Genomic DNA, 13,336 nt, shown 5'->3' with positions numbered 1-13,336 from the left:
TTCCTCATCATGATGTATAACCTGACAGCTTTAAAGTTTATGAACATAGACATGAAAACGGCTGTGAAGCCTAAATGTTTTCTTTGGTGCACACTTTCACATTTGTCAAGAGCTTAAGTCTGGGGCAAAACACATTCACCAAACTGTAGTGCAGTTACACACTCGGGCTGACAGGGAAACTTTGTTATATGAAGTCACACTGCAGGAATAAAAAAGAAATAACGCACGGGCTGTGTACAATTTTGTGATTGATAGAGAGATTTGTGACAGTATCCACTTGTTTTGCTACTTGTCTTCCATTTTTCTTCGACTCCTTTCCTTCTCACCTCCTGACAGTTGTGTTTTGTTGAAGTGAAGTACTGTCAAGCTGTGGAGACCCAGCAAAAATTCCATGCTTGTCTGCCCAGAACAGAATGATGTGAATTCTCCCAGCGCTCTATGTAAACAAAATGAGAAAACCAAGTGATGTGGGGCTATTTCAGACCCCTTGTTCTCAATTTGTGAATTGTTTCTCAGTTTATATTTTTTTTATTGAGCTTTAGATTTGTTTCCTCATTCCATCCCAGGTCGTGTCACACCGTCGCACGATCTCAGTCTGAAAGCCATTAGTTTCAGCAGCTGTAAAACCATCTCGGCTCTGACAACGTGACCTTTGTTTTTCGCCCCGTATATATCCTATTATTGTCGTGTTGTTCAATCCTTCTGCCTGCTTCTCTTGTAGCTGTAGATGTGGTCCAGGTACCTGGGGTGTCGCAGGTTTCTCTATCACTGCCTTCATTTACTTTAACAGAAAGTGAATTGCCTCAAAAGGTAAAAGAGTTCTAAAATCTCATTGACCTGTCGTTTATATGTGCCAACCATTACCCATCAACTGACTTGTCAGTATTCATTTTATTTTTACACGTGCGAATAGCAGGATAAACACAATAGAACATCATCTGCAGCGTGGCTGTGAACAGTGTGAAACTTCTAATAACATGTGCAGCACACTGAGCTTTCACACGGTTTCGTTATAATATCCCAGCACAACATTCTGCTGCAGCAGTGTGCTCCTCCTGTGACGGGTGTGCACTTTACAACATGCAAGGAGCAGATGTCGGTGTCACACCTGCATGCGTACCATGTCACTCTTTTCACACTCTTTTTAATCAATTTTGTAAACAGACAAGCCTTTTCCTTATTCTTCACCATTTGTTTTTTCTTTGCTTATTTTAACCATAAAAGGACCAGAAAATGTCCTCCTCGTCTATTTTTTCCCAGAATAACTTGAACAGTTATTTACAATTTACTGCATGTTAAAATAGTGTACTATCAAGTGTAATTTAAAAAAAAAACACTGTAGTTGTACATGAACACCAGATTTTGTGTGTTAAATAATTATATACAGGTGTTTTTCCTCACTTGTACCTCCTTCTGGCAACAAAGGTGCTGATTCGCCGGCTTCCTGCAGCAGCATGAGATTAGAGTGTTGGCTTTGACGTGTAACTTCTCAGCTTTCAGAAACCGTTGGAATTTTTTTTCCGATAGCACAAACTGCAAAGTGCACTTGCTTGCGCGAACTTGTCGAGCTGCGATACGCTCGGCGTTAAAGGGTTAATGAACATCCCCAGTGTTCATAATCTGTAAATCACTAAAGTGCTTTAGCATTTAGAGGTCGGCTTGGGTTGTTTCACATAATAAGTGACTATTACATTTATCCTGAAGATTAAATAACGTTTTCTTTAGAGGCAATTCTAAAGAAAGGCAAAAAAAAAAAAAACATCAAATTACCTGATGTTTTTGTCTCAAGGACGACGTGTCAACCTTGAACTATTTACCATAAGACACTCTACAAAGTTCTTGCATAACTTACCAGGTTATGCTTCCTGTGGCTCAGAGAAAGCCAACCTCATATGCAGTTTTTCATTCGGAATACCCAAGGTGATTCTGCTGTCCCATATGCATCAGTGTTATTCCCCAAGCAATGGTGCAGTCCAGGTGAAGCTGGCACAAACTCATGCAGATGAATTTGCTTGCTCACCACTATATATTTATATATTTCTTTCTTTCTTTCTTTGCTCGTCGCCGTCTGCTAACTAGTTGCCTCTTTTCTGGTTATAATTGCCGTTTTCTCAGCTTCTACCTTCCTCGCTGTGTGCCTTGCTGTTTAATTTTAGCCACAAAGGTTATAAAATTCCTGTTTAGTGCTTCTTTGCTTCAGCAGTGATACTTTTGTGCTTTGCCCTTATAAGGTCCCCTCTGCCTTGTTACAAGCTTCTTTCTAACTTTTTTTTTTTTTGCCTTACTTTTCTGTTTGCCCTCTAGGCTATTTGAATTGCCACGGTTTTTTTTGTTGTTTTTTTGTTGTGATGTTTCTTCTTACCAACCTTCACTTTTCTCGTACTCAGAAGCCATGCCTCGTCCTCTCCTGGCTAGTTTCTATGAAAGCATGTGTTGTCTTTCTTACTCTTTGCCCTTGTGGATCTCTGTTTTTGTTATTTTGCCAGCCATTAAGAGCCTGAAGTGCAACACAGTGCTGCTCACTGGAGTTCACCTTTTCCCCTCCACTCTGTCCCCTTTGCCTTATACTGCCTTTATAACTATAAGTGGCCCTACAGTTTTTTTTTTGTTGTGGCAACAGTTTACTGAGTCCTCTTATGTAATAGGCCCGAGTCAGACTTGTGGAATCCCATAGAGAATGATTCTTGGCTCTCAGTTTTGCTGCTGAAGCTGTTATACACTGTTTTTTCTTCCCATCTAGTCCCAGTTCAACTTTTACTTAAAATACATTTTATTGCCTTTTCTTTTCCCTTTCCGTCTCACATTTTATTGCACCTCTTACTCTTCTCTCCTTTCTGTGCCTTTGTCATGTTGCTCTCTTCTACTCTTACTAGTGTTCCTCTCATTTCCCTTATCCCTTTATATCTCATCAGTAAGCTTCAATTTTTTTATAAGCCTCCCTTTGCCTCCTCATCTTTCTCTTCCTTATTTCTGTTGTCACATATTTCCACAGAGGTCTCCTTTGCTGCTCGCTCACACCTGTGTTTGACTTCCTCTCTTATATCGTCCATAATTTATCAAAAATGTCTCCCTAATTTTCCCCTTTCGCTGAACTATTAGTAGGACGCAGGAAGTTAAACTTGAGGCTTATTCTTTCCATGTAGCCGCTCTCTTAACACCAGAGAAAAGAGGAGAGTCGGAGAGCTGAGGGAGATAAGTGGAAGAAATGCAAATAACAGGATCACCAAGTTTGTATTAAATCTGCAGTCAATCCGCTCAGTAAAGTGCCTTGGATTTGTAAATCGCAAAAAAAAGATATTGTGCGCTTATCCTCTGCCTGCATTTACTTCCTAAGATACTGTATTTCCTGTGCACTATTTTGACTTTGGCTTCTTAGTTAACACAATAGTCCTCTCACAAGTACAGAGAAGATGAAATAGACTTCAACTTCTGCAGTGGCTCACTGAAAGACATTTCATTTATTTGCAACGAAATTCAAATTTAAACTAATGCGACTTCTGCTTTGCTTTCACAGGTCTGGTGGTCAGAGAAGCCACCATAGAAATAACACGACTGCAAGTGGAGGAGTACTTTGGTCTGGAAGATTACTGGTGTCAGTGTGTGGCCTGGAGTTCTGCTGGAACCACCAAAAGTCGCAAAGCATTTGTCCGCATTGCATGTGAGTACAATGTGGCGTCCAGATTGTATTTATTCATCAAGTCTTAGTATTATTATTGTTATTAGGATACATTCATTAATTCATTTGGACATCCTTAACAGAGCGCTATCCATAGGCCTCATCCACACGTAAATGGAACAAAACAAAAACAACAGTGATTTGTTTCTGGGAATGCTTGACTCTGAAGTACATATGCCAGGCCTGTATGTGGCGCTGTATTGTTGCTCCTGCACCAAAACCGTCGAAGAAGACGTAAGGATGAAAATGCAAGGGTGCCATTTTAAGATTTTACAACTCTGGGGGACCTGTTTTCAAAGAAACTAGCATTTCAGGGCAATAAAAAAAATGTTATTGGTTTCATTTAGACTTCCCCAAAACAGTTGGGGAAGTTTCTGCCATATTATTACCAGGTTTTGGTCTACATTAGCACTACTCATGACTACTGGTCATTTTTGTATGCCAGAAAAGGTCTATGGGAAAATATAGGAAACCTGTAGGTAGTTTCAAAATATAACATTTTCATGTTGTACGAATTAAACTCACTCAATGACAACTTGCTAATATGTAAGTTGTATCCTTATGATCCTAAAATACCTTGTCTAACTCAACCATCAACCAATATTGGTGCTAACCTCATATACAATTCACTGTGTTTTCTGTGAGGGTTATACTTAGCTTAGATAGGAAACACAGGAGGCTGGAGAGGCTGAGATGTCCGTTGAGAGTGACCACGATGGACAGGATTAGAAATGATCATATTGGAGGGACAAGCTCACAGTGCGGAAATAAGGTAAGAGAAGCAAGGTTGAGATAGTTTGGTCACATTGAAGTTGGAGCTGCAGGGCAGGAGGGAAAAAAAGGAAGAACTACAGAGAAGGTTCATGGGTGTTGTGAAGGAGGACATGAGGGCAGTTGGTGTCACAGAAGACGACACAAGGGATCGGACAAGATGGAGGCAGATGATCTGCTGTGGTCAGCCCTAAAGGGACAAGCTGAAAGAAGAAGAAGTGCACAGCTTAAATCTTGTATGAGCAGAATCCACCAGAATTTTTATTCATTTTGACACTTTACTGTTATGAGCTTTAGTATAATACTTAATATAATAGGCTCACAGGTTGTTTCACAGTTACTGATACACAGACAGTGGAAACAGAGCTCTGAGACTTAAGCCCATCATCAGTAGCTTCCTGTTACAGTCTGGTGAAGAACTTAATAAGACAATTGGGAGTCTGACTATAAGGTCACCAGAAGAACACAGGCCAGAAAAAAAACACCAAAACCACACTCGGTATCAGTCGAGCAGTGATCACATGGGAAAACCATTTTATGATCGCTAAACTCCAGAAACAGCCCAGAGGGAAGGAAAAGTTGGATCCTGTTGTGAACGACCTGACAATCACTTGACAGCTCTTCAGTGACCACGCGGCGAGGGAATTTAAATGTTTAAAATAAATCACCTAAACAGCCGTGTTTGTCTTTTCAACACAAGTCTCGTATAACGGAATGAACTGTTCCCTCAAAGCTTCTTTCACCGGTGATAGAATTTTATGCATATCAGTGATTTTCCGCTTTTCCAAGCAACATTGCTCTGGTCAATTTTAATTTTTTTGTCGGGTTATCGAGGGGTCAGGCAGAAAAGAAATGCTCTCCTAAGAACAAACCGAGTCCCCCCACTCCATAATATCACTCTAACAGACACACAACCTCAATAAGTTGATGTCCCCGGTCAGTCTTGTTTATTCTGCAGAAGGAAATCCGTCATCTTGACTCTTGTTATTTACTCTTACTCTGTGTTTTTATTGTTCACATTCACATGTAAAGTGGACCAGTTCTAGATCACGTATATACAGTCGATATACAGCAGTGCTTTTGTATAAAAGAAGTAGAATCGCATAATTTGAATTTAAAACAATGCATCACTCGCCTCTGTCGTGTTGTTTACCATCTAAGAATGGTATTCTGTCTGTCAGCCGCTTGACACAGTCAGGAATATCCCTCTAAGCTCTGTTAATAACACTCTCAGTTGGAAAGGACCCTCCTCAGGGTGCAATGAAAGCTGGGCTGTGTGTGTGTGTGTGTGTGTGTGTGTGTGTGTGTGTGTGTGTGTGTGTGTGTGTGTGTGTGTGTGTGTGTGTGTGTGTGTGTGTGTGTGTGTGTGTGTGTGTGTGTGTGTGTGTGTGTGTGTGTGTGTGTGTGTGTGTGTGTGTGTGTGTGTGTGTGTGTGTGTGTGTGTGTGTGTGTGTGTGTGTGTGTGTGTGTGTGTGTGTGTTTTCTTGGCTCTGCCTGATTCGTGCTCAGTGACAGATGCAGGTATATCAGAGGTAAACGTGAACATAGACACTAATGGCACAGACTCCACATGGAACACATCATGTTCATGAGAAGTCACTTTCCCCAACATATGAAGGTATGGCATATGTGTATACAGTAGATAAATGGGGTGACTTATCTGTCTGACATATTCCAGTTCATTATTTTAAAGAAGAGATTAAAGAATGTCTAGAATGTATGAAAAATCCTTACTTCTGCTAGCACTGCTTGGAATAATTTGTACCAGTGGAAGCTTAACAGTTTTGTTTCTGTTCCTTCTGTATTTCACACATACAAAAACTTGTGTTTATATCCTATTGTGAACACTTCCTAGATTTATGCATTGCCTAGCCCCTTATCTTAAACTTAACCATCACAACCAAGTGCCTAACCCTAACTCTAATTCTAAACCCTAAAGTACTGCGAGGGAATGCAAAAAAGTATTTCAAGGGAGCACAGAAAATATTGCGAAGGAGCGCAAAAAAATACTGCAAGGGAATGCAAAAAGTATTGCGAGGGACCGCAAAAAAGTATTGAGAGGGAACGCAAAATAAAGTATTGAGAAGGAACACAAAAACATATTTCAAGGGTGCGCAAAAAATATTGCAAGGGAGCGCAAAAAAGTATTGAGAGGGAATGCAAAAAGTATTTAGAGGAAGCGCAAAAAATATTGCAAGGGAACGCAAAAAAGTATTGCGAGGAAGCGCAAAAGTATTGCGAGGGAACACTAAAGTATTGCAAAGTATTTTGAGGGAACACAAAGTATTGCAAAGTATTTTGAGGGAACACACAAAGTATTTCGAGGGAACGCTGAAGTTCAGTCTAAAACTATTCCCCACCACAACCCTACCAGGGCTCTGCAAATATGTCCTCACAAAGATAAGTTTTTGGACCTCACAAAGATATAAATCCACACACAGAGACGGTTATTTCCATGAAGGTAAGACCTCTGCTGAAGGTAGAAGCCCGGTGATTGAGGACGTCTTAAAGAGTTCTTGAAAGGACCAATAGATACCAGTGAGGAGAAAGATGACAGAAATCTTGTTTCGTGTTGCATCCCCTTCTCTTCAGATTTCTTTCTTTTGTGTGTGTGTAGTGTCTGTTGCCTCTCTGACTTTGTCTGTCCCTCTGTCCTTCACATTCTCTCTTTCTTTTAGAACAGTGATTCCTCCCCTCCCATCCCCTCCCATCTTAACCAGATCTGATCAGGCTCAGCCCCCTCTTGTGATAACCTTTTACTTCAAATCGACCCAACCTCCTGACCTACCGTGCTTTCGGCTCCTATTTGGATCTCCTGTTGTGATTAAAATGCTTCCTGGCAGCTCGAGCTTGCTGAGCAAAGTGTCTTTTCTACCGCACTGTGCAACAGCAATTCAGCATTTCTCTCCCACACAGCCCATCTTCTCTTCCCACTCGTTTTCCGATTTCTCCTCACATTTGTATCCTCCCCCTTTTTATCTTCTCTTCATTGCTCATCGTCGCTGATTGACGGATTGTCTCGCTCTGTCAGTCGCGCTCTTTACTGTGAGTCTCGTCTTTCGCAATCTCTAAACATCTTCAGAGTTCAGAATTAATAGTTGAAGGTAGTAACTAAATAGCGATTTGTCACTCGATAATTACAATCAGTGCTTTGGCTGTAAAAGTGCCAAACACATAATCAGCGATATAAAATCTGTTCTTAGTGTTTTTTTGGAGCAGGGCATTTTAACTGGGTGATGGGAGGCACACGCAGCTAAATTCAAATTCATGTTAGGCAAAACACGGATATGCACATACACACACAAGTGTGACACGGGAATGAAACCGAACAATGCCCAAATGCAGATCAGTTAAAAAGACTTAAAAATCCTGAAATTAATAATAAAATTAAATAAAATTATGTAAAATTAACGTATAGCAAGGAAATATCCAAAATCTCAACATTTAACAAAGGAGTCTGGTGTATTTAGAGACAACACTGTCGAAATTCGGTGCCCTTCCAATATATTTCTGTTCAGTGACTGACGGAGTTCTTTTAGAGCTCTTTAAGAAAAATAAAACCAAAATGACAATTTACATATAGGGAAAAACAAAAATCAATGAATCATTGAAAAGGGAAAACGACAGAATAATCGGTCGTCTGGATGTGCAAATAAATAGAAATCGGGAAACAAAGTAAAATGGAAAATAGTATTTTTCGACTTTGCTGTGACCCAGGAAGTACGATTTTGTGAAAAAAATAATTTAATTAACTGAGTCTAATGATTCATTACACCGAAAACAACTGCTTTATATGTCACTAGCCACTAGTTGTGTGTGACTAGTCACGGTAGTTTCATGCAGCCGTGCTGAAATTACTAACAGTAATGTAAAGCCGTGCTGGAACTGTATGGTGGAAATGCGCCGTAACGTTGACACGTGCAGGAAAAAAAATCTTAAATGTCAAACAAACCTTTGGGGTTATGACGATGGATCAATATGTTTTTCACCCTCTGAAAGTCAAACTGGTCCCTTTAAAGCTATAAGAACATGCCTGCACACACATACACACACATGCACACACACGTTGGTTGATAGCAATTGGTTCTGTCATCTTCCACAGCAACATGTGTGTACACAGCAATCAGGAGTCTAGACACTCGAGTGGCTACTCGGGGGTCAATTGGAAAATGTGTGTTGCTGAAGTTCTTCTGGCTTGTTTGTGATGCAAATGTCACAGCTGCATGAGCACAGGATTTCACTCGGTCCTGGATAAACTACACTGAGTTTAATCAGTGATCAACATCAAACTCTTACACTTTCATTTAGGTTAGTTCCAAAAAAGAAAGAAAGAAAACAAAGCCAGAATAAATAATGTCTTGTACCTACAGTCTGTCCTCTCGGCTCGAGCAGTAAATGAGCTAACCATTCTGAGATTAAACTTTCTAAACCCAACAAACAAGCGCAGTCCAAATGACTTTTTGGCACGACGAAAGGCCAAGGCTGTTGTCTAATTGAATGTGCCAGTCAGATTTGAACAAATTGACTGGGCTGTTTATTCACTCGGACACGTCCGCTAACACCGAGTGGGGGAAACCTGGTTTTTCCTCTGATTGACGTAATGAAGTGCGTCTTGGTTTGTGGCTTTGAGAGAGACTACGTGGTCACAAATACTGAATTTTTCAAGTTAGACGTAAAGCTCATATATTGAAGTTTGGAAACTATACTATAATGTATATTTCCTTATGCATTTCCTATTAACAATAAGCACCAGGCATTGACTAGCAGTAGAATTAAAATCCAAAAGTCACCACGAGTTCAGGAACCCGTTAGTTAATTCTTTTGTCCTTTAATAGTTGAGTGTAATCCAGTTGTTGTTCTTATGTGAGAAAATCAAGTTGTTTACTTAACTGTGGATGTGAAAGACCTCATCCGATGCCTGTGAGCTGATCACAGGTTGTGAGGCGTTGAAATGACAGGGTGGAGAGCGCTGAGGGGAAAACTGCTCTTAGTGGAAAGAGACTTCTTAAAGTCACTTAGGAGGAAGAACGACTCCCAATAACCACACAGAAAATTACTGTTACACCCGAGGTAACCAACTACGTTCATTTATTCCAATCTTTGATGTGGCTGAACTACGCTGGCATTTTGAAGACATCTGCGTTAATGACTAAACACCATTTTAGTCCGCAGACACACAGTGTTGCCGTTTGCGCGGCGATTGAGTTAAATATTCATAGCACAAGTAAGCGGCAAATTCACACCATGTAATGACTTTCTTTTCAATAGACAAACAAACCAGTCTCGTTATTATACTTGATATAGATAAAGAGGAACGTGTTTTTAATCACACACCATGTACGTTTAGCCTGTTTATTAAATATTATCTTCCTCACCCACATAACTTGTTTTGTTGACACTCAAATGTCCAAATGATACTCTCTAAACGAGACTGTTTTCCTTCCTATTTTCTTCCCAAGCATCTCGCTTTACTCTTTATTGAAACTGTTATGATTTGGCACGGGTAGCATGACTAATCCGATGTGCCAAAGCACATAAAATGTGCTTGTAGAGGTGCCTGAGGCTATATTATGGAGGAAAACCCGAATTGTACTTGTTGCAACGCGTCTGGCGTGAGGCTGTGCAGGGCCACGGATGACGCCATCACTGGTGGTGGCACAATAGGGCTCCGAAAGTTTGTCGCGGTGCTACGTCGTGCACTCGACACACATGCGATGGATGCATCCAAGGGAAAACCGTATATTCTTTGAGAGATTTCCACATGGTTCTGGAGATGATTCTCAGTAGAGAGAAAAGTATTCATGGAGTAATTACCAAAGCAAGACAGGCAAGAAGTTACATGTAAGCTGTATCAAATATTTAAAGGGAAAATTCAGAGTTGGAGACCTTCAAGGTCTATTTTTCGGATAATAACGAGTTCATATTTTGTGTTGGTAGCACAATCACGTGACATTTCACTGCTAGAGCTGTCTCCAAACAGACTATGCTGTTCTATACAGCTAAGCTTTCAATTTAGACTTCAACACTAGCCTATATTTGAATATGGAAATACTCTCCCACACTGGTGTCCACTAAGAGTGTTTGGCGTCAATCGACTGCTACAGACTTTGAAGATAGCATCACAGGACGACAACTTTGGGTAAAAGTACTGGCTTCATAAACAGCTTTATTCTATAGAATCTGTTTGTGCACTTGCAAAGTTCTGGAACCTTCTACTTAACTACCAATGTCATTTTGAGAATTACGGTGGTTTTAAAAATAGCAATTTGTCTCTGACGCAATTCTATGCTATGTTAGACTCTTTCAGTCGAAATCGCAAAAGACAAAATTTTATCCAATTGACAGGAAATATGAACTAGTTATTGTCCGAAAATAGACCTAGAATTTCCGTAACTCCGGATTATTCCTTTGAAACGTCTATCACACATCTTCTAATGTAGCTTATTAGTAGTGATGTGCACGTTAACGTTAACATTAACCCATGAAATGTTTCCATGACTACTGACTGGAAAAAGACGCACATCATGTCTACGTATTGTACATTACAATCGTACAGATTGTTAAAATTAGTCTCTAAAGTAACGCTAAACTTTAAAAACAAAGGCACACACATTTGTAGCGCTGCTTTTTCGTTTAATAAACAGACCGCAACAGTTCGACTGCAGGCACGCTAACGTTGCTAACGGAGCTTACGCAGCTAACAGCGCTAACTGCTAAACGGTGCCTGGACTCCGGTGCCGCGGCACATAAACGTGACGCAACACGCTCCTTTTTCCAGTCAGTCGTCATGGAAACGCATCATGCATTAATGTGCGCTAACGTGCCCAGCACTATTCATTATATACTGTATATGAGGTGTGTGAAAATGAACCTCAAATGACCTGTGCCTCTACGTTACAAAGAAGTGATTCACTGTGTCAGTGTAACCGCTAAATATATCCATTATGTTCAGACGTTATCTCGTCGACTTCCTGTTCATCCAGACTCTTTGTGTTTATGCACCACTTTGCGGTTCAGAGCGCATTGACACGTGTCGCTCACCGAGCATAAACACCTCTGTGGCTGCAGGAGTCTGTGCCACGGGAGCCTCGCACGAGTATAAACAAGGCTTAAAGGATGAGGCAGAGAGAGTGAAAGGTGCCGTGAATGGATGCTCTCCCGGCTTTATTTTATAAATAAACGGGGTTCGCACTCGAGAAGACTTTTTGCCCCGTGCACTTTTCAGCACAAAAAAAGTTCTTAAGTGAATTTATCTTTGCTCGTGTGATATTTATGATGCCGTGGATAGTGTTATCTGCTGTTTGTGGAGTGAAGTGAGGTCAGTAAATTGATGTGACACAGCTGTTTGTCCTCTCCTCTGCACAGATTTCCCTCGGGCACATATTTGCACTCACACATGAACACAATGTCACGTTACTTTTTCTTTCTTCTTTTTTTTTTTCCACCTCTAAAACACACACACACACAACACTGCACAGCGGTGTAGTCGACGTGATCTGCAGGTGTATACCCACTACAAAAGGCGTACACAACACGACTGCTACCACACTGTGTTTCTCACACCTCGCTGTGAGTGTGTGCGCATGTGTCTGCGAGCGCTTGTGCTTGTTCATTCCCCCGAGCAGTTTGCTTTAATCTCCTTTAATTTCATTCTCAATCTTTATGGAAATCAACTCTCTCAGCCAACTCCTCATTTCACCATCTCCCTCAGTAATTAAGAGCTGGAAATTGTTCCTGGACTCGGCTGGCATGAGAAAAAGTGTGTCTTATTCCCTCATTCACTCCCTCATTCTCTTTTTTTATTTGTGTGATTGTTTTTTTTTTTTTTGCACATGTCGTTACGTGTGTTTTTCTGTTGTACCATTTTTGGATGCGGCCTGTGCTCTCTGTGTGCATGCATGCACTTATTTGTTGTTGTCTCCATTTCCCTGAGTGTATTTTCATCCCGGTGACAGTATCTCTCCGTCTCTATCGCTCTCTCTTTGTCTCCCAGTGTCTGCCTGTGTACATGTGCCCGTGTGTGTGTGTGTGTGCGTCGCATGGACAGCCATGTGGTGGATTTAGGACTACGGCTTTGGGTGATTACTCCCATAATGAACCATCATGTTCTGTTCTGGCTGTCGTCCCCCACAGGGATCGACTGCATTACCAAGTTATGCTTCAGCCTCGGCAATACCTTGTGTCTTCACGTAGTAGCTCTCCTAAACCGGCACACGTTGAATCTGATAAATTAAACCTCATCATCTGGAGCGACTGTTGTTTTTGTTGTTGAGAACTGAGTGAATCCTGAAAGCTTTGTGAGTGAGTGTTGTGAAGCAGACAGCTTGATTATCTCAAACACACAGAAACTGTCTCTCACCACTCGTGAGTCTGCAGCTCATCATCATCATCCTGCTGGTTTCATAATATACCAATGTTTCCTAATTTTATTGAAAACTGGGTTCAATAGTCCCTCAAGTTAGCGAGAATGTAATTATTTGGTCCCTTATTTGCCCTAAAGTTAGTTCTAGCATCACTTAGATCCCAGTTAAAGAAACACAGAGTAAGGGTCTTTTGACTGCACAAATGGCGTGTGTCCACTGGCTCGAAAGAGACGTCCATTACAAGAATCAAGCCGAACAATGCCGAACTATAGATCAGTTAAAAAGACTTAATAATCCTAAAAATGTGGCTAAATCTTCAACAATTACCAGGGATATGTCTAAAATCTCCATATCTACCAGAGGAGTCTGGTGTTTTTATCGACAGCACTGCTGATTGCGAGTCATGGAGGAAGCGCTGAACAAATCTTTTTAATTAAGCGATTCTAATGATTCAGTTACAATGAAAACAACTGCTTTTACAAGTCACTAGTCACTCGTAAAACGAAGTCACGGCAGTTTCATGCAG

At 40.9% G+C, this 13,336-nt stretch overlaps 1 protein-coding gene across 1 annotated transcript in view; it reads left to right on the top strand.

Annotated features, from left to right (window-relative positions):
* Positions 1-13,336, top strand: part of LOC310939865 (netrin receptor UNC5C-like) — a gene marked incomplete at both ends in the record, with an annotated part of 201,882 nt that overhangs the window by 94,441 nt on the left and 94,105 nt on the right. The window contains one exon of the mRNA XM_083904714.1: positions 3,515-3,658. Coding sequence (XP_083760840.1) covers positions 3,515-3,658 — 144 coding nt within the window. The remainder of the gene's footprint in view (positions 1-3,514; positions 3,659-13,336) is intronic.

The sequence above is a fragment of the Microchirus variegatus genome (genome assembly GCF_963457635.1).
Source record: "Microchirus variegatus genome assembly, chromosome: 18".
Classification (NCBI taxonomy): domain Eukaryota; kingdom Metazoa; phylum Chordata; class Actinopteri; order Pleuronectiformes; family Soleidae; genus Microchirus; species Microchirus variegatus.
This window is presented reverse-complemented; position numbering and strand designations above follow the sequence as displayed.